Source organism: Rhinolophus hipposideros (assembly GCF_964194185.1).
Source record: "Rhinolophus hipposideros genome assembly, chromosome: 23".
Lineage (NCBI taxonomy): Eukaryota > Metazoa > Chordata > Mammalia > Chiroptera > Rhinolophidae > Rhinolophus > Rhinolophus hipposideros.
Genome location: NC_138069.1, coordinates 7,643,937 through 7,667,249, shown reverse-complemented (window position 1 = coordinate 7,667,249; position 23,313 = coordinate 7,643,937). Strand labels below are relative to the sequence as shown.

The following is a 23,313-nucleotide window of genomic DNA, read 5'->3' as shown; positions in this document are numbered from 1 at the left end:
ACAAGAAAAAAATTTAAGCTGGTTTTTTAACGTTTCACAGAATTGTAAAACTTTAATTTTTAAAAAGAAAAAAAACACAATGAAACTACCACAGTATTATCAGCTTTTTGTTTTTCCTTGTTTCTAGGGAAAAGGCTGAAAAATAGTCAGTAAATTTTCTCATTATGATTTCTGAGGCTAAGTACTCTATTCTTTTAAAATCTGCTAAAAAGATACAAGGAAATGGGTGGATCAATGATTTTTTTGTTCAAAATATTTAGAAAAGCTAAAATCTAATGACAGCATGTTAAAATAATACACATTTTTGTAGGATGTTACCCTTTCTATAACGGTTTCTCTACACTATATCAACAGTGCAATGGTGATTCAGTGTAAATCATTACAGTGTTTCATTGTTACAATACTTGCGTTCAAGTACATGTTCATGAACATGATCAAAGTCTCTATTTTGACTTTTTCCTTTCCATTATTAAAATAAGGCTATAATTACAGTAGAAATTTTCCTATGGATGTCTCTAAATTTGAACCAAATTCATAATACATTCTCTAAAATCCTGTTAACACTATGAGGTTTGTTCTGTTTACACATCTGCAGATTAGAGAAAATGGGCTAATTCTGCATCAGGACACCCAAATACAAAAATGATTTCTCTCCATAGATAGCTACACTATATGCTAAATTAGTATACGTTCTGCATAACTCAGTGATATTAGTGGGGAGAGAGTAGCACCTTAGAGACAGCCCTAAATTTTTTTTTTTTTAAATGTTTTTTTAAAGCTTAGTGATCTTAGTGTTTTTTTTTTTTTTCTTTTTCCTTTTCTTCTGGTAACTGGATCCAACTTATTCATATAAAATTACTTATGAAGCCATATAGTATAAATCAAAATGTTTGTATTACCAAAACAAACACCATCTTGGATGTTTGGCAGGCCCCCAAAATAAATTAATTTGATTAAATTATATGTAATCTGATAATATTTGGTCTGAAAAACATGCTAGTGTGTGTGTTTATAAATAATGTCATTGCAAAGAGCTGTGAGCCAGCCAGGCTGCCAGAGGTCAACTCTTCTGCTGCAGCTTTTGGGCGTAGAAGTCCCTGCACGTCTCACAGCAGCGCTGATACCACCGCATGTCCTGACACAGGTTCTTCTCACGTATCACTCGGCAGTACACAGGCCACTGATCGCCTAGGCACTTGAAAGTCAGAGCAGCTGTAAAGCGGAACAAAGGGAACTCAATACATGCAGGTATACCAGATGTCCCGAGTAGAAGCAACTGGCAATCATGGAAATGGGGGATGTGTACACTCATTTCGAAACATTCATAGTATTACCTTCTGGAAGTTAAAAGACAGAGATACATTCACAGACACAAACACGCACACAGCCCTATAACAAAGGAGTAAAGGGAATGAATGTTCTTATTTATGAGCTTTTATAGGCTTATTAAAGATAGATTTCCCAACCTCAATGAGTTGTACTGCTAATGGCTTTTAAGGTTCAATTTTACAGCTTTCATTTAAGCTTCTTTTGGATTTCTAGTTGAGAGAATCACAAAGAAAAGTAAATATGCTTGATATATCTGCCTTTATGGGAATAAAAATTTGTCAGTATTGTCATGGATGAAATTAGAAAGAAATAGCAAAACAAAAATAAGCTCACACATTTCAGATCCCTCATTTCCTAGATAGCAGATGCCTCTAACTGGGATATCAGGCATCTTTTGAATCAAAGCTGATTATTACAAGTGACTGAAATTTATAGCAATAAAGTATTTAGAATGAGAACTAGATATAAAAGATTTGGTCATGTAAATTTAGCTTCAGGTTTTCTGAAGAAATAGTGTGCCCTAGCACATATAATAAAAGTCAGTCCTGCTACAATTCTTTCTTTGCCACTATTCTAATATGATTTATTATTTCACTTTTAAAAACCTTAGATTTTTCAACCACTGTGCTTCTGTGTTTGGGGATATACCTTCAAGGAAAAAATAAACAGAGAAAATGTAATTTTAATTAGATTCTTTTAATCCCTTATTTTCTGCCACACTTCAGGAAGGTCTCTGAGTAATTGTCGGAGAAAGAGATTATGTTGTTTTGAATACATAGATTTAGCGTATCTGCTCTAGGATTGCTTAACTTTTTGACTTAACTTGAACTGATTATTTCTTAGAAATGTTCATTATTTGGCTTGAAAAAGAGAATTTCTGTATTTGCATGAAGAACCAAAGTTTTCCATAAGATTGAATCTTATGCCTGGAAAATGATAATAATTTATGATTAAATTGTTCCCCTGGAGATTATATGCACAGATTAAAACTAAAGGTGTTAAACATAAATTAACCCAATAACAGCCAGATAGCAGTGCTGTTAAAAGCCACTTGTTTACATAGAAATAAAGGCTTATTTACTTATGAATATTTATTATGCAAGTGCAGGCTATATTTACTTAAAATACATACTTGTATTCTATTTCTTCATGATGGATTAGATTGAATAACAGGAATTGAGAATATATATGAATGCATTGCAGAACATAAAAACGATGCGAATCAATGTTACTACTATTTATTTGTATTTAATACTATGTCCTTAAATATGAAAAAAGTGATACTTCTTGTTTGGTGGTGTAGATGCATGCACCCATTCTTCTTGAAAGTCATATGTTACTCTATGTCTCTCTAAAGGATACTTTGTACCCAGGATCACAAAGAAGGCTATTAACAATGGAGATATCTGAGGTATATACTATAACCTCACCTTTCTACTATGCGTTATCTTAATTGAAAGTTCTGCCATGGGACTGGTCAGAAGCCAAAATATGGTTATAGCCTTAAGTCCTTTATAAGATGACCTTGGGTCATACACCCAGGGCCTAGCTCTGAGTAGACAGTTTCAGGAATCAAAATAGTTTAGTCTTTAGGATTTTGTACCCACCTGGCCATTCGGACTACACCACAGTTAAGTAACATCAATTTAGTCAGAACTAAATGAATGAGTACACATTTATAACTAAATTTTAAAGTGGTCTGTAAAATAGAAGAAGCCATGCGTATTTCCATATTTCTCAAAACCATCCCCTTTCATGGTCGGCTTACCCAGCCTGGGTGATGTTATGGTATTTACGTTTATCTTCTCATTGCAGGGCTGAAGGTGGCATGGCCTGTATGCTGCAGGTTTTTCTGACGAAAAACATTCATTTCCATGTCTTCCTGTGATCTTATGCATGCACTGGATAACACGGGACTGCATTCCTTTGCCACAGGTAATTGAGCACTGGAAGAGACACAAGGCTTGTTAAAAGTCCTTTTTCCATTTCCTTTTTTCTGGACTGTGAGCCACCTTCTCCCTATATTTCTTAAAATTGAGCATGAGCCACAACATCCAGAGTTGATGCAAAACATGGGTGAGAAGTGAGAAGTGTAACTCAGCCATAAAGTTTTCTGTGTCCTCTGGCTGACCTAAGGCAGAGCTTGGGGCAACGAAGGGCATAGGTGAGTAAAGATGGTCAGAGAAAGGTGGAGAGTATGAGTGGGAGTGAAAGACAGTGACTGATACCAGTACACGGGGCAGACAGTTTTTAAAGTTCTAATATCTAGTTTGCCGCAAATACTTCACTATTTTTTAATTCAGTCATTGACACTGAAGAGTCAGCTTATGGAGCTGGATCCTGTTAGAGTCTTGCCATCTACTCATCCACTCCATTTGCTTTGGCCTTAAAGTGTTCATCAATGATACCAACATGGCTCCTCAACCCGATGTGCTATAAAATAAATGCTATTTGGTGGCAGATTACATGGCATCTAATATCGTGCTAATAAAATAATTTGATAACCTGGATTTTTCTAATAAAATACCCTTTTAATGGATTCCTTGTATTTCAGCAAAATGTAGTTTGTCTTCATTTGTAACATATTTTGCAAAGAGCCTATTTGATGTACAATAGTCTTTTACAAGAGAAATTTCTTGGGTCCACACATATTGCTATTTAATCTTTTACACAAACTAGTGCTTATTTGACTGAGAAAACACAATGATTTTATGGTATCACAATGGCACGTAAGAGATGCTTGTGCTGTTGAAAATAATCACTTATTTGTGTCATATTCTTTTCTATATGGTAAAGATTTAGCCATACCTGACTGTTTTCTAAATTCTTTAGAGCTCTTTGGTAAAAAGATGATCTCAGTGTATTCTAATCAAAAATTGGTAAATACATTATGATTGTCACCTTTTAGATATACAGGCATAAGGTGTGTAATGTTTTTATTTTCCCTTTGTGCTTTACCAAGTCAGAATTAGGACTGCACCCTTTACTATCAATTCTTGCTTTACTGTTATCATGGGTCCCAGCTCTTCTTATTTTCACTTGTACAAGAAACATTCTACACAAACCCTGGTCATGTCAAGCCTAGTCTACTAGTGTTCGATTTGTCTTTAGTGCCTAGCCTTCCAATCAACCCCAAGTATTAATACTGAATATGTATTCTTTCAAAATTGTTTTACATATATAATCTCCTGGGATAAAAATCTTTGGTTACTGAGTCCATTGCCTACAAGATAAAGCCCAGTGTCCAAGAATCTCCAGACTGGCATTTATCTAACCTCTCAACCTTATTCTCCACCTTTCATTTTAGGAATCATTTGCTCTATTATAAACTAATCACACCCATTCAATTGCTATTCTCACATCTACAACTGTGTAGATAGTATTACTCCTTTCCAAAAGGTTGGCTGCTTTTCAAATCACAATCTCAAATCCACTCCCTCAATGAAGTGTTTCACAATTATCCCAACTTCTTATGTATATTTATGGATTAAAAGCATGTATCCATATATCTAAGGCTATACCTTAGAATCACTTGGAAAAACATTGTTTTTTAATTATAGAGTTTAAGGCCTAGAATTTCCAAGTCAATAAACTCAGGTGGGTTATGGGAATATGCAGTTTTTTTGAAAAAAAATATCAAGGTAAATCTGTTACGTAGCCTGAGTTAGAAACTAATAGTCCATAGTATGTGTTCTGTATTTAATACAGACCAATTTGTATTATTTCCTACATTTGATTAATATCTTTTAATGCATCTAGTCTTTCTCTTCACGTAGACAGTAAATCTCTCAAAAGGCTTGTCACGTCACCTTCAATAATAAAACCTACATGTCAGGTATGAAAATAGCTTACTAAGAGACATCATCAAAATGGGGGCGTGAGGTGAGCCTCTGTAAAACTCCCTCGGAATTTACAACTAATCTAACAACAATAACTCCACAAAGGACTCCCTGCACAGCAGACAGGGAAGAGGAAGAGGCCCACGACTGAATTCACATAAAAGTGGGCGAAATGAGCGAGCAAGGGAGGAGGGAAGGGAGAAGTGCGGAGACGGAGCCGCGTGGGTGCAGGATGCAGACCTAGCTCAGTGCTCGGAGCTCGCTGCATCCGGGAACTACTGCAGCTGCGGGAGAGGGAAGAACTCAAACTTCTAGGGCTCCGCTTATGGCCCACAGGGCAGAGAGGACAGCATATAACACGGCTGAACCCAACGCTCACGGCTGAGACCTCGGAGCAAAGGCTGAGGGAACAAGGCTGAAAATGGTGGTTTAAGCCCTCACTGCCGAGCAGAGAACGGAAGCCTTAGGCACTGAGACTAGCTGCCCCCTCCTTTCCCTCCCAGAGCTCACCCCACCCCAACCTGCCCGGTGCTAGAAGCGGAACAGTAACAGTGTCAGATCAAAAGAACAGAATATTTGCTGTTCTGAGAACTGTGGACTGCAGACACAGATTCGCAGTCCAACTAGTTCTGGCAAAGGGGAGGAAGCTGTGAAAGCGGGACCGGCTGTGGTGGTGGTCGCCGACATTGCCCTGGGCCACCTCTCACAACTCACCCCACCCCTGGCCCCACAAATCTGGGTGGATCCCTGCAGGAGTAAACAGAACTGCTGAAACATATGGGCTCTGAATCTGGTGCAGGAAGAGCTTTAGCACTTCAAAAGCTCTCCGCAACCCCACACGGACATTGCGCCCTGTGACCCAGGCGAACTATTAACAGAGGAGAAACCCGTCTCCCAGGGAATACCCCATTGTGTGAGAAGCTGGAATAGTGCAGAGAAAACATAGCACTACTGTGTGAGAGAGAGAAAAAAGGCTGCAGTCAGAGAGAAAATAAAACATTCTACCGACAAGCACTGGAAAACAAAAGAAACACCTCTTCCTATCAATCTGATGCAGAAGCCACTCCTATACATGTCTAGCAAGAGAAATAATAAATCAGTAATTGCCATAAATAACCAAGGCAACAAGACAGCTCAGAAAGAAAGTGACAAGTCTCCAGAAAAGAAACTTGAAGATAGGGAAATATGTGACTTAAATGACAGAGAATTCAAGATTCAGTTCTGAAAAAACTCAACGAGATGCAAGAAAACAAAGAAAGGCAGTTTAATGAACTCAGAAACACAATCAAAGAACAACATGAGCATTTTACGAAAGAGATTGAAATTTTAAAAGAGAACCACACAGAATTTCTGGAGATTAAGAACTCAATGGAAGAAATCAAGAATGAAATAACCAGCTTAGGTAGTACAGTTGACCAAATGGAGGAAAGAATCAATGACATCAAAGATAGAAACCTGGAAATTACAAAGATGGAAGAAGAAAGAGACTTGAGACTTAAAAGAAATGAAAGAACTCTACAAGAACTTTCCAACTCCATCAGAAAGTGCAATATAAGAATAATGGGCATACCAGAAGGAGAAAAAAGAGAGAAGGGAACAGAGAATATATTCAAACAAATTGTTAACGAGAACTTCCCAAACTTGTGGACAGAACTGGATCCTCGAATCCAAGAAGCAAATAGAACACCTAGTTACCTCAATCCCAACAGGCCTTCTCCAAGGCACATGGTAATGAAGCTGTCTAAAATCAACGACAAAGAAAGAATACTCAAGGCAGCCAGGGAAAAGAAGACGGTAACCTACAAAGGAAAGCCCATTAGGTTATCATCAGATTTTTCAGCAGAAACGCTACAAGCCAGGAGGGAGTGGAACCAAATATTCAAACTATTGAAAGAGATAAATTATGAGCCAAGAATAATATATCCAGCAAAGATATCCTTTAGATATGAAGGAAGAATAAAGACCTTTCCAGACATACAGAAGCTGAGGGAATTTTATAATACACGACCTGCACTACAAGAAATACTAAAGAAGGCTATTCGACCACCATCAACAAGGACAATTTGTGGCAACTGAAACATAAAAAGGGGGAGAGTAAAGGCCTGAACAGGAATATGGGAATGGAAAAAGTAAGCTTGCTGAAGAAAATGGAATACTCTAAATATCAAGCTTTCTTTTACATAAACTTAAGGGTAACCACTCAAAAAAAAATCCAGAACTGAAATATGTACTGTAATAAAAGAAGAAATAGAGGGAAACATCATAGAATACCACCACACAGAAATAATAGACAACAACAAAAAGTCAAAGAAACAATGGAGACACAGCCTTACCAGAAAACTAAAGATACAATGACAGGAAATCCTCACATATCAATAATCACCCTAAATGTAAATGGGCTGAACTCACCAATGAAAAGGCGCAGAGTAGCAGATTGGATCAAAACTAAACCCAACATATGCTGTCTCCAAGAGACACATCTCAGCTACAAGGACAAACATAGACTCAAAGTGAAAGGGTGGAAATTGACACTCCAAGCAAATGGTACCCAGAGAAAATCAGGTGTAGCCATAATGATATCAGATGAAACAGACTTCAGGGTGAAAAAGATAACAAGAGACAAAGATGGACATTTCATAATGGTAAAGGGGACTATACAACAAGAAGATAAACAGTCATTAATATTTATGCTTCCAATCAGAGAGCACCAAAATATACCAAGCAACTACTAACAGAACTAAAGGGAGAAATTGATCAAAACACAATTATACTAGGGGATTTAATACATCATTGACAGCTATGGATAGATCATCCAAACAGAAAATAACAAACGAAATAGCAGCCCTAAATTACACATTAGATGAAATGGACATAGTTGGCATATATAGCGCACTTCATCCTAAAACATCAGACTATACATTCTTTTCGAGTGTACATGGAACATTCTCAAGGATAGACCATATGTTGGGACATAAAATCAGCCTCAGCAAATTTGAGAAGATTGAAATCATACCAAGCATATTCTCTGATCACAAGGCTTTGAAATTGGCTATCAACTGCAAACAGAAAGCAGGAAAAAACACAAATACATGAAGATTAAACAACATACTTTTAAAGAATGACTGGGTCAAAGAAGAAATTAGAGGAGAGATCAAAAGATACATAGAAACAAATGACAATGAAAATACATCGTACCAAAATTTTTGGGATGCAGCGAAAGCAGTTTTAAGAGGGAAATTTATATCACTACAAGCCTATCTCAAGAAACAAGAAAAATCCAAAATAAATAACCTCCTGTTACACCTTAAAGAACTAGAAAAAGAAGAATAAGTGAAACCCAAGGTCAGCAGAAGAAAGGAAATAAGAAAAATCAGAGCAGAACTAAATGAAATAGAGAACAAAAAGACAATAGAAAAAATTATTGTGACAAATAGCTGGTTCTTTGAAAAGATTAACAAAATCCACAAACCCTTGGTTAGTCTTACTAAGATAAGAAGAGAGAAGACACTAATTAATAAAATCAGAAATGAAAAAGGGGAAGTTATCACGGACACCACAGAAATACAAAGGATCATGCAAGAATACTATGAAGGACTATATGCCACCAAATTCAACAACCTAGAAGAAATGGACAAGTTCTTAGAAACTTATAGCCTTCCAAGGCTGAACCATGAAGAACTGGAAAATCTAAACAGACCGATCACCAGTAATAAAATTGAATCAGTCATCCAAAACCTTCCCAAAAGCAAAAGTCCGGGATCAGATGGCTTCACTAGTGAATTTTATCAAACCTTCAAAGAGTATCTAATACTAATCCTGCTCAAACTCTTCCAAAAAATTGAAGAAGAAACAGTACTCCCTAACTCATTTTATGAGGCCAACCCTACCCTGATACCAAAACCTGGTAAGGACAACCCAGAAAAAGAAAACTACAGACCAATATCTCTGATGAACACAGATACAAAAATCCTAAACAAAATTCTAGCAAATCGAATACAACAATGCATTAAAAAGATTATTCATCACGACCAAGTGGGGTTCATCCCAGGGGCGCAAGGACGGTTCAACATATGCAAATCCATCAATGTGATCCATCACATAAACAAAATAAAGGACAAAAATCATATGATTATATCAATTGATGCATAAAAAGCATTTGACAAAATACAACATCCATTTATGATTAAAACACTTAATAAAATAGATATAGAAGGAAAATACCTTAACATAATAAAGGCCATATATGACAAGCCCTCAGCTAATCTCATAATTAATGATGAAAAACTGAAGCCCTTTGCTCTACGTTCAGGAACACAAAAGGGCTGTTCCCTGTCACCTGTGCTTTTCAACATAGTGTTGGGAGTCCTTGCCAGAGCAATCAGGCAAGAGAAAGAAATAAAAGGCATCTACATTGGGAATGAAGAAGTTAAATTACCACTCTTTGCAGATGACATGATGCTATATATAGAAAACCCTAAAGACTCCACCAAAAAGCTGTTAGAAACAATCAATGAATACAGTAATGTGGCCGGCTACAAAATCAACATACCATAGTCCATTGCATTCCTATATACTAACAATGAAACCTCAGAAAAAGAAATACAAAAAGCAATTCCCTTTGCAATTGCAGCAAAAAGAATAAAATACCTAGGAATAAACTTAACCAAGGATGTGAAGGATTTATATGCTGAAAACTATAAGACATTTTTGAAAGAAATTGAAGAAGACACAAAGAAATGGAAAGACATTCCATGCTCATGGATTGGAAGAATCAACATTGTTAAAATGGCCATATTACCCAAAGCAATATACAGATTTAATGCAATCCCCATCAAAATTTCAATGGCATTTTTTAAAGAGATAGAACAAAAAATCATCAGATTTATTTGGAACCACAAAAGACCCCGAATAGCCAAAGCAATATTAAGAAAAAAGAACAATACTGGAGGTATCGCACTCCCTGACTTTAGCTTGTACTACAGGGCTACAATAATCAAAACAGCATGGTATCGGCAGAAAAACAGACACATAGACCAATGGAATAGAATTGAGAACCCAGAAATAAAACCACATAAATATGGACAGATAATTTTTGACAAAGAAGCTAAAAACATACAATGGAGGAAAGACAGCCTCTTCAATAAAGTGTGCTGGCAGAATTGGATAGCCACGTGCAAAAGAATGAAACTGGACTGCTATCTGTCACCATGTACCAAAATTAATTGAAAATGGATCAAAGACTTAAGCTTAAGACCTGACACAATAAACTGCACAGAATAAAAACATCGGTACTAAACTTATGGACCTTGGGTTCAAAAAGCATTTTATGAATTTGACTCCAAAGGCAATGGAAGTAAAAGCTAAAATAAACAAATGGGACTATATGAAACTTAAAAGCTTCTGCACAGCAAAAGAAACCATTGACAAAATAAAGAGGCAACTTACTGAATGGGAGAAGATTTTCGCAGACAGTGCCTCCGATAAGGGGCTAATAGCCAACATATACAAGGAACTCATGAAACTCAACAACAAAAAAACAAACAACCCAATTGTTAAATGGGCAGAGGACATGAAGAGACATTTCTCCAAAGAGGACATACAAATGGCAAATAGACATATGAAAAAATGGTCAACATCACTAATCATCAGAGAAATACAAATAAAAAGCACAATGAGATATCACCTCACCCCAGTCAGAATGGCTATCATCAACAAGACAGATAGTAACAAGTGTTGGAGAGCCTGTGGAGAAAAAGGAACTCTCATACACTGTTGGTGGGAATGCAGACTGGTGCAGCCGCTATGGAAGGCAGTGTGGAGGTTCCTCAAAAAATTACAAATAGAATTACCATATGACTCAGCAATCCCTCTCCTGGGTATCTACCAAAAAAATCTGAAAACATTTTTCCATAAAGACACGTGTGCTCCAATGTTCATTGCAGCTTTGTTTACAGTGGCCAAGACATGGAAACAACCAAAATGTCCTTTGATAGATAAATGGATAAAGAAGTTGTGGTATATATACACAATGGAATACTATTCGGCGGTAAGAAAAGATGATATAGGAACATTTGTGACAACATGGATGGATCTTGAGAGTATAATGCTAAGCGAAATAAGTCAGACAGAAAAAGCAGAGAACCATATGATTTCACTGATATGTGGTATATAAACCAAAAACAACAAAAGAACAAGACAAACAAATGAGAAAGAAAAACTCATAGACACAGACAATAGTTTAGTGGTTACCAGAGGGTTAGGGGGAGGGAGATGAGGGTAAGGAGGATCAAATATATGGTGATGGAAGGAGAACTGACTCTGGGTGGTGAACACACAATGGGATTTATAGATGATGTAATACAAAATTGTACACCTGAAATCTATGTAATTTCACTAGCAATTGTCACCCCAATGAATTTAAAAAAAAGAAAATAGCTTACTAAGAATAATGGAATTTTATGTGCATGACATTATATGAATCAACTTTCCAGATAATTGATCATTTAACATTTTATTCTGTAAATATTTCTGCACAATACCCTGTTTGTATGTAATGACTTCTTAGCTTTCTGCCAATAGCAGATGAAGGAGCAACAACTGGAATGTTACCTCCTTTTAAATCTGATTCTTTTTCTCATTAACCTTTACAAGATCTGAATGTTTACAGTTCAGTTTAAGCTTTATTATAACTTAAAACTATTGGAGGAGTAAGTATTTGACGTGGCATTTCTTCCTTGAAAGCATCTTAATACTACTCTGTAGAATGGATATAATTATATAAATGAAGACATCGTGCTTCTTACCAAAACATTTTCAGGAAAATTAAAAATAGTTACACTAAAAATTTCAAGGGGTTAAGTTAATACAGAAAAATATCATTCTGGCATCTACTCCTAAAATTTCTGTAGGTCTTGAAAGTAATCACAATATTTGAGAAACCAAAAGACTAACCAAAGTTTTTTAATAGATGAACTCCTTATGATGCAATAGCAAAGGTCCTCGTCATGTGTTAATAAAGCCCAGGAATCAGTCACAGACTATTCTTGACACTTTTGATTAATCTTATATTAACTCCAAAGCACATGAGCAAACCAAAGTAACACATCATTTTCCAGGACTATGAAAAATTAAGCAAAGTAACTATAGACATATGATAACTCAGAATACATAATTTTAGCAGATAACGGCTGAATCGAGTCTTTCATACAAATTTGGAAAATTTAAGAGAAAAAAATGTCAGTTGCGTTCCTTAAGCAAGTTAAATTTTGTCACTTGTATTTGGAAATAACCTGGAAATAAAAATAGTATCCAGGAAATAATGAAAGTTCTAGAATTCATTTAACTAAACAGTCTCATTTCTGACTTTGAAACTAATAAAATAAGCTTTATTATGGAATATGGAGTTAAAAAACCCAATAGCTTTAGAATCTGGTTTTCATTAGAACACATTAATAATGAAAGTATCAAGCTCTTACTAGTAATTATTTTCTTTATAAGATGTATTTTGGAAAAACTTTTATTACAAATGTGTGAAAAATGAACAGATATTTGAAATGGAACAATTGAAATCCCAAGGTATCTCCTAAACTATCTCTTTATTATAGAGGGTACTACTAAATAACTAGATATTTTCTCAAATCACATCATTATGATTAAAGATAGACATTAAAAGACCAAGCCAGGATAATTCTGACCTTGAAAGGAGGAGACCTGGGCTCTACTATTGTCCCTAGCAACTACTTTACCTGGGACTTATTTTTCATTTTTGGTAAGCAAGGCACTGGAGTGGATCATAGCAACACTTTCAGGTGAAAGTTACTAAGAAAGTAAAAATTCCAAATATCTTATTATTAAAAGTTACTGTAGTCTGGCAAGTTTTAAGTGGTGAAGCTATGTAATAGTAAAGACTCTAATTTCATTATCTAAATTATTCACTGTATCACTCAACAATGGTATGACAGAAATTCCACTAAATGAAGTCTCAAAATATAGTTTGCTTGAATGTCTCAGAATATTCATTTATGGGTTTTTCAAATATTTATTGATTACCCATTATATTCAGGATCCTGTGCAGAAAATAAAAACAGAAATTATTAATTCTGTGGAGCTGGTATTTTATTCAATAAACATTATCGCAAAACAATGATATAAAATAGCACTATAGACTTCCATGAAAGGCCAAAATGCTAAACTGTCAACATCAATTTATCAGCCATTGGTAAGCAAACACAGGGTGTACCAGATAACTTGCCAATGATCTTTCTTTTATAAGTTCGGAAAGTTTCCTAACTAAAGTATTTTAAAAAGAGAGATTTGTACTGTCTGACAAATATGCTGTTCCGCAAACAGTTTATTATTGCCCTGAAGGACCTTTGAAACAAAGGACCCCATGAAACAATTCCGTGAACTAGAAGCCTTTACTTCTAAACAGCAAACACAATTTTAATGCCCCAGCTTCATCAGAGTAAAAAGGAAACAGTAATCTTTAGAACAAAGTTAAACATCTTAGAAAATTGCTCATACGATTTCGGAGTTAAACACAGGTTTTTGATAGAGATAACATGGCACAAGGAAAAACAATGTTGCTCCTGCTTCCCCCCGCAAAAAAGTTGAGCCTCTACATCTATTAAAATAAAATTTGTTTTATTGACTTACTGATATTCATCATTTCAACCTCCCCGAGAAAAGCATGACCTTCCCTGAACTTGGGCACACATGAGTAATATTTTTACATAATATTTCTGTAGATTTCTCTTATAATGGAATAAATCCTTCCTTGACCTAGGACATTAGTGACAATTTCTAAGACTGTATTAAATTATGTCTATGCTGTAGCTTGCATGCCAAATATTGTACATAGTAAGGGAAATTTTCTCAGTAATTCAAACAGTTCGGATTATTAAAATGATTAGAGAAAGTTTAGTAAATGAGAATCACGAATACGAACGGTAGCAAATCAACAGGAAAAAGGCTTTATCCTCTTTCAAAATGAGATAGACATTATAGAACCTTATAATCATTTTCATTGTCCAAAACTTCATTTTCCTTTTGTCATTCTAATACCAGGTAATCAGAGCTGACTGACTTTATTTGACCTGAGAAAATTTTATCTAGATAAACCAACTGAAAAGGAACCATCTGGGGACATATAAGCAATATCCAAGTTGGTGAAAATGCACAGTAGGCTATACAAGAATTAACTCAGATGTTTATATTTTTCTAAAAACAGCCAAGGAGACTCTGGTGATAGATATAGATGTGAACTCTTGGAAAGTATTATTGAATAAGTTAGATGATAGCACTGAGTGGGCAGGGTTTGCCAGTGCTGGTAAAGACAGGTTAAGATACCAGAATGATTTGGCAAATTGATGGATTGGCTTCATCAAACAAATGAGAGAAAATTTTTTAAAAATGCAGAGGGAAAAAAACCCCCCACAAAATTCTTAACAAATTCTTAACTGTGGCATTATCATAGAAACAAAGAGATGAAATGAACTCTGAAGGGCTGTGAAGTCCATCTAATGGACAAGCCTAGGTCAGGAATTCTTTCTTCCATTATAAAGGTTGAGTAGTGAGACACTGCCCTAAAAGTAAATTGCAGGAAGAAAGTGACCATGAAAATTTCATTCCTGACAGTATTATCTATTGCATTAATAGACAGCATTGCTAAAATCTTGGTTTAATACTTTGGGAGATGCGTAAAGACTTAATGGAAGGTGTTCAAGCAAAGGCCATATCCCAAGACAATTTATTGATGTTACTATTTCAGGTTCAAGGGCAGTGAATGTGTGCTGTTAAATAACTGTGGCCTGATGAAATTCAGTTTTTAAGTCTTAATATGACTGATGCATTGAGGATAATTAGGTCTTAATCAGCACAACGGCATAAATAAGTTTTCAATGGAACAAATACTACACATAAGAGTGTACTCTGTTGCTAAATGTTCATTATTTTATATAGAAATGTTTCTTTTATGATTTGTATATATTTTATTAAGAATCTGCATCTTTAAAAAAATCTACATGTATTGTTCCCCAAAGTTTCTATGAATGCCAGTATGCTTAAAACCGTAAGTACTAGTGATGATTGTAAGCCTGCTCTGTAATATATTGACATGAGTAAAACATGTTTAATTCAAAGAAAAAGGGTGACATAGGCCAATAAAAGTCATCTACAAATTTTACAAAGTGTCCAAATGAGGGAAGAGAATAGCCACCAAAATTTTAGGAGGGTCTCAAGGCTTGTCCATAGTACCACTTAACTCTACTTTTGCAAAGTATAAAGTTATCTTTCTGTCACTGGAAATTCATGAATCACGTAGAAATTTCCATAATGGCTCATGGTGTAATCTACCTAATCCCATGTCTATCAAATTCAGCGAGTGTTCTTTGCCTTCTTGTCGAAGAAGTAACCTACCGGTACATGCTTGTGGACAACTTAATTTCACTTAAGAACCCTTTATAAGTGGAATATCCATAAATATCTCTATTCTCCTATTTAGAGAGGAGACACTCATTCTTTCCATTTATTTCTGATTATTTTAGTGCTCTATGGGTGCTCTATGGGTGCTCTATGGGTGCTCATATTTAGCTTCTGTGCTCTATGGGTGCTGATATCAAGCAGACTCATTCCACATACGTGATCTTGAACATGGAGGTAAAAAAAGAGATTTCTGCATCTACTCTTAGGTATTGGGATTCTATGGTAAAATGGTAAACTTTAAAATTAGTGGTTAAATGTTAATTTCTACCTTTCTTTTCAGGACTTCAGAATAGTCACATAAATTAAAATTTTGGTGCTAGTTAGTTGTTTATTACTCTGAATATCGAGATAATTTAGTTTTGGGAAACAACTAGGACATTAAGGTATAATACATTTGTAGGTTTAGGTTAAATAATCAACTAGTTTGCCAGTGAGTTTATGGAACTATTAATCTGTGCATGTTAAACTGTAAAACTCTTTAAGCTCTAAGTCTTGTAAAATGTCCTCTTAAACATTACAAACTAAAGAGGCAGAAAATCCAATAGTAAAAATACATACTACTATAAGGTATTTATTTGGAATTTTGTGGGTTCACAAACATAACTAAACTAATACTGGTCTGCTTTTGAATTCCTGAAAAAAAAAAACCCACAAATTTCAGTGTACTTAAGGGTTAAAAATAATAATTCTCACACTTGGCCAGCACAGATATTACCCGAGATTCCTTCCTTCCAGACTGTGCCAAAGATATATATTTTGGAGAGAATGTGTATTCTCCAGGCCAACAGCTAAGAAAGGCTCGGTAATGCTTTACTCATTTCCAGCTGGCCTCTGTAAGAAATAGGAATTCCTAAATTAAGAGAAAATTGTCACTGGCAAACATAGTTCAAAAAATTTTTTGACCAACATAATAGACAATCATGCAGAACCTGATATAATCTGTAATGATCAGTGTCAATCTATAACAAGGTTGACAGCACAAGTTGAATAATTTGTCTTTGGGAATAAATGGATTATTCCAAAGTGGTTTTAACAAGAGTGAGGTAGCACTCACAGTGGAGACTGGACCTCATAAGGAAACTAAATGATGACTTCTACTGGAAATTATTAGCGCAACATTCCTATTCATTTATGTGTATGTTTGGCAGTTCCATCTTTCAACTTTTTAATAAAGTGAGTGTGAAACAAACATACTAAGGAACAAAAGTTAGGTTTATTTTTTAAGATTTGCTATTTATTTGGGTCTGTGTTTCGGCGTCTTTTAAAAGTAGTTCATCTGCTTTATTTAACACGTGGGTATTTGGAATTGAACCTATTTCTGGAGGTCAGACATTTGAGGATTTTTTTTTTTTGCATATGTGTTTAATTAATTCATCGTTTGTTTCTACAAACTATTTTTGTTTCTTTAATGAAAACATTTGCATATAGTTATAACAAATCAAGAAAATGTGTGTGGCAAAATCAAGCAGATTGCTTATGAATGATTTAGCAGAAACTGAATATGTCATGAAAGGGCTGTCAAAATAACCGAAAAATCATTTTTATATCAAAGTACACATTGATTACCACAATGATGGAAGAAAACAAGAGATGTTTTGCATTAAGAAGCAATTAATAAACACAAAGTCTTGGGTACATGTGCAATTCCGCCAGTACTCAGCCTACAAATCATGGGGTGCTGCAGAGGTGAAAGAAGGACTATCAAGACATTTCTGTTTTATCACCATCCTTCCTGGGAAACATCTTCTCACCATGGACAACTGTTGGGAATGAGAGTGATTGAATTTCCTTTTCAAATAAAATACTTTCCAGGTCAGTCCAACAATTCTGTGTCAAGATGGATCAGATCCTTCTGTGGCCATGTTGGAGAAGTGTGCGTTTTGTTTTGTTTTAATACATAAAGTCTTGATTTAAAATAGCACAGAGAACATTATGTAGCTACCTTTAGCTTATTCCAACCCGAAATGAAGAACGTATTTGCCAGTTCGCAGAGAAAAATTGGTAAGTATGCTTTGCTCCTACCCACTGCTTTATTTCTATGTTAGATAATTGCTATCTAACCTGATGGCAGGTTAGCCTGAATCAGGTTAATCTGATTCCAGCTAAAGGATTCACGAGAATGCAAAGGAGGGCTGCCAGCTTCCTTGGAGCACGTTTTTGGCTTCAATAGCATGTTATTCAAATAAGGATGGATTTACTTTATTTTTTAAAAAATCACATTTTTAAGTATAATAGTTTGATTTACCATACAGAAAAATGTCAGGGGAGTCATGTGTTTACATAAAATTATATTGGTTAGTTTAATTTTCCCAGAGGAAAACAAGCCATGTAGTTACTAATTCTTTTGTAGTAAAATGTATGAAACATTGTAGTTGTTATAGAATAGATTCAGAAAAATGAAATGGATCAGAAGAAAGGAAATACAGTGCTTAGATGTATCACACATTTTTTTGTTTACTTGATGAAAAACGTTAGCCGTCATTTATTTAATAAACATCACTACATGTAGTGCAATGTTCTGGTCACTTAGATTTATGAGAAGGGTGAAGGGGTTAAGCCATTCGTAATGAAACAGCAACAATATAAGGCAATACATAATTAAGAAAAAGTAATATAGTCAGTAAGTGAAAACAAATTCTGCCATTTATTGGGGAATCCCTTTGAAAAATTAAGTCACGTGAGCTGGTCTTTAAAGGACTTGGATAATTGGAAGAAGCACATTCCAGGCAAAGAGAACTGTATAAACACAGACACGAAGAGTGTAGAAGCACAAACTGCTCAGGCCTGAGCCCAATAGAGACACTAACTTAATGGGAATAACGAGACATTTCTCAATAGGTAGGTTAGGACCAGAATATGGAAAGCTGGGAATTCCAGAGTATCTGGTAGGTGACATCACAGCCATGGGGAACTCTCTGGAAGTATTTGCAGTCATCCCTATGAATGGATGATCTGAAATAGGAGGAAAAGGGGGTCAGAGAGCACATTAGAAATTGTTACGCTACTCCTTGTGAAAACATAAGAAGGATGACAGTATTACATTGGGAATAAAGAGCAACTGAGGCAAAACCCTACTTTTCGTGTGTAGAAGGAGGGCCAAGGATAGCTTCTAGCCTGGGTCAAAGGGAAGATGATATTGACATTTTTCCAGAAAAAGGAAATTGGGAGTAGGACATGGATTAAGGAAATAAAATGAGGAATTTTCTTTGAAACATACAAAATTTGAGGAACTGGTGGAATACATATGGCAGAGTCCTAGGGCAGCTGAAATTTAAGTTGAGAATAAAGATGCAGGCCCCCCTCAACTCCCTCCTGCTCAGCCCCATTTCATCGAACTTTCTTAAAAATACTTTCTTCTCCTGTTTTTCACAATTTCCCTCCTGTTCCTTTGAATACCTCTTTCCCAGTCGAATTGCTAGCAGTTGCTTTTTGTCTCACATCCTGAAAAGGGAGTTCTTTAAGGATGCCTCTTTTCTTCGCTACCTCCACTGCCTCCGCAGGCACATGTACACTTTAAAAATTTAAACATCAACATTTGGTGTTCCATGGCTCCAAAATTTCTATTTTCATCCCAGTCCTCTCCTCTGAGCTACCAAGTAGACACACGTGTGTAACTCTTATGGGCACATGAAAACATGGCCCAAACAGAATTTGTCATCTTTCTCCGCTAACTTGATTCTTGTTTAGGGTTTCCTATCTCGTATCACAGAATCAGCATCCATACAAGTTGTTCAGACCAGAAAGCTAACCTGGGAGTCCTGTTGAACACGTCAACACCTCCTTCTTTCTCACCTCCCCCAAAGATAATCAACCCCAGTTCTGTTCATTTTAACCTCATAACAATTCCTCAAAGCCTTTTCTCCCCATCTCTACTGACAAGACAATATGAATAGTCAGCATTTATGTAGTTACTACATATCTGACACTATGCTAATTATTTCCTTTGGATTCATTTACTTATTTGAATAGAATAGCCAGAATTCAAACCCAATGCAATCTGACTCCACACACCAAGCTATCTTACCTCTTAAAGTCCCAAATCCTCTCCCTTCCCTAATTCTCTAAGATGCTCTCACCACCTCTCTATATCCACAGCATCAATTATTTTTGAAATTACGGCCTAAAAAAATTGTATTAAGAAAGTCTGAGTTTTCTCAGACTTTAATTTCATACAGAAGCTGTTAACCAGTTTATAAAATTAAAAGTAATATATGGATACGACAGTATTATGAGCACAGAAGGTCCTTCCGTCCAATGTTAATTCAAATAAACTGGTCTTTGTATATCTGTGCAGAAAATTTTTAGTGTGTATACAAAGAATGTATGTAAATAACTGTAATCCCACCATATAACTCTTCTGCTTAACATTTAGTTACTCAATAGTAGGTCTTGGTGAAATTTTCTCATCAGCATGCATTTACAAATATATTTTAAAAACTAGAGCATTCCACTGTTTGAATTTCTCATTATGATTTACATAACTAGTCAATGGATATATGGATTGCTTCCAAATTTTTGTTGTTCCGAACAAGGCTGCAACGAGCATTTTCATAAGTAAGGTTAGCAAATGAAGTAAGAATATCTGTAAGGGAAATCTTTGGCAATAGAATTGTTGAGTTCAAGAATGCATGTGTTTCAAAATGAGATATCATTTGTTTTTACTTATCAAATTGGTAAAAAAGTTTGATAACATCTAACCTTAGAAGTACTATGGGGAAACAGATACGTGGAAGCAATTGGACAGAACTGAGCAGAAACTACTCTCTTTATGTGGCGCTTTCTGGTTGCTCCACTGCATCCTGCAACCCACTTCTCATTGCGCCTCTGAGCCCTGAAGTCGTGTGTGTGTGTGTGTGTGTGTGTGTGTGTGTGTGTGTGTGTGTGTGTGTTTCTAAACATGTTTGTTAGTTTTATTTATTATGCTATATGGACTTGTACATAATCTGTATAGAGTGCACAAGGTTATAGATTTATATTTTTCTAATCCATTCTGCTATTTGTGTTTTGTCTCCTAAGGCAGATGCTTCATTTGAAGTAGCTCAAAATACTTTTCCTTGAACTATGCACACCACTGACATTGGAACATTACTTTTACTTGCACAGAGCATTTTGAAGTTTACAGACCTATCGTTGCTTTGGCACACTTTACAAATGTGGGGATGGAGACTTGGGGGCTAAGAACGGGTCCTCTGCATCCAAGATTGATACTGGTTGTGCACCCTGACTGTGCAAAAGCTGGAGTGCCCCCCAGTCAAGCAGAAGCAGCTGGGATGTGTTTGTTGACACAATTTTCCCTTTCATGACATTTGCATCCAAAGACCTGTATGATACCTTTGTAACTGGCTGGTCATTGCACATTTTCTTTGCATTTTAAGCACGACTTTCTCTGGGTGTCCTGGTGATCTGGTACTGTCTCTCTCTGAATATCCTCTGGTATTTGATGAACATACACTTCACTGTATCTCAGTAAAAAGCACTCAATGCTAAGACTACTGATTCTAATTTGATAACATTTGTATCAAATTTCACGACACTTTTAATATGAAAAAATCTCCCTCCTCTATGATGTCCAATGTCCTCAAAGTGAGTTTTGACATACTCCACCCCCTATAAATAACATCAAGAGTAATATTTAACTCAATCACACTTATTTACTGAATTACTTGCAGGTTTTATATACAAGATGAAATTGTAGTTATCCTGGTGTGCAGCATAAGATCACTGATAGTATTACTTTAAGAGTCTACTGATTCTTCAAGGATCTATTAAGAAGACAGCATTATTAAGCCCTGTGGATTTTTTCAAAAAAATTTCTCTTGCTTTTTACAATCCAAAGAATGTTAAACACATGTTCTTACATCTGCATTTATAATATAATTCTACATGTATATGCACATATGATATATATATTATATATACATATACACATATACATACCCATATACACACATATGGAAAGACAGAGAGAGAGAGAGAGAGAGAGAGAGAGAGAGAGAGAGAGAGAGAGAGAGAGAGAGAGAAAGACTACTGCGATCTTTCTAAATTGTATATTTTTTTCTAGATAGAAAACATAGTATGCATGCTTCATTCTTTTGAAGCTAATATATTTCTTTTATGTTCAATCATGCCAGCTAAATGTATTTGACTACACTGAGTAATTTGAACATTGAGAAAATTCAATTTTTAAAATATATCTGGGGCAATAATATGACTCTCAGGAGGTCTTTAAAAGCAAAAATGATAGCAATGCAAAAAAAAAAAGTTCCATTCTCTGGAAGTGCAAAGAGACAAAGGCAAGAAAAAATTTGATAGTCAACAGGTTGGGGATTTTGTGTGTGATTTAGGAGAGCTATATTCGCCAGACAGAATGTGAATAGCACATTCTGTAAATGTTCAGTGGATGTATTTAAAAAAATAGTAAAAAGTTTTTCTTGAGGAAAATGATCCTATATATCATTGAGTAATTTCTTTAGTGTGAACAGCTTATTCATGGGCAAGTGAGTTTTCAAAAAAATGTCCCTATAATGTAAATGATCTCTTATATAGGACAACTTGGGATAGGTTTCTTCAATGTCCAAATGTTTAAAACCATGCCCACAATCTTTGATTTATATAATTCATTGATCAAACTATGATGGAACTTCAGTGTGATACATTCCTATTTGTTTATGAAGTAGCTGCTCATACTTTCCTCTTATGAAATTATTTATAGTCATAAAAATGATAAGCAGTTACTTTTTGCCTAATATCAAGATTGGTACACATAATCAGAACACAATTCTGAATAGAAATGATAACGCATCTCAAGAACAGTTTTTTAGTTTATAGATAACTTCAGTTTGGCTTCAGTCTACAATTTTCTCTCATTTGAAAAAAACTATATCTACAAAACTTTGAAATTGGAATCATCTAATGTAAGCTTCCCCAGTGTATATTACACTAAAAAGCTAGCTCTGCAAAAGTGATCTTTAATAAAGGGGAAAAAAAGAATACTCTAGTCTCTCTTTGGGATTTACCAAGTACAGAAGAATGGTAAAGGATCTGAAAAGTCCTACAGCAAAAGGTATTTGCTTATCATGGTTTAACTACAGAATTTCTCATACATGGCAACCACATTCCAGGGAATGCGTTTTCCCTGGAATATAATTTTGGAAATGTAAGTTTCAAGAATTCGTAAATTATTATGAATTTAGTCTTATAAAAATGATGACATTCAGGACTTCAGTAAATACCAATTTTACTAAAGTATCTACATCACAGAATATTAACTCATTATATAATGGCAATTCTCATTTTATTCATTCTTTTATTCTCTAGTTTTAGCCGATATTTAACATTTTCTATTTTTACATTCTACTAGGGTATTTAATTTGGTCATTTGCTGTTGCTACTAATTATTTCTTTAAATTTTAATGAGAAATCCCTTTAACAACTGATTGAGCTCCCCTTTCCTAACCTGTAACAATCCCGCTAGTTTTATTTGTATTAAAATCATCAGGTATATATAGCTTCAGTTGGATTCTGGGACCTCCTGTAAGTTGACTTCAATTGGGGTGGGATATCTCTCTCTCTCTCTCTCTCTCTCTCTCTCTCTCTCTCTCTCTCTATCTATCTATCTATCTCTATCTCTATCTCTATCTCTATCTCTATCTCTATCTCTATC

General features: G+C 35.3%; 1 protein-coding gene across 1 annotated transcript in view; it reads right to left on the bottom strand.

The window, feature by feature from the left end:
- Positions 1–23,313, bottom strand: part of ADAMTS19 (ADAM metallopeptidase with thrombospondin type 1 motif 19) — a gene marked incomplete at its 5' end in the record, with an annotated part of 238,706 nt that continues 215,393 nt past the window's right edge. The window contains 2 exons of the mRNA XM_081036202.1: positions 1–1,212; positions 3,098–3,275. Of these exons, the coding sequence (XP_080892328.1) occupies positions 1,061–1,212; positions 3,098–3,275 (330 nt within the window). The 3' untranslated portion in view covers positions 1–1,060. The remainder of the gene's footprint in view (positions 1,213–3,097; positions 3,276–23,313) is intronic.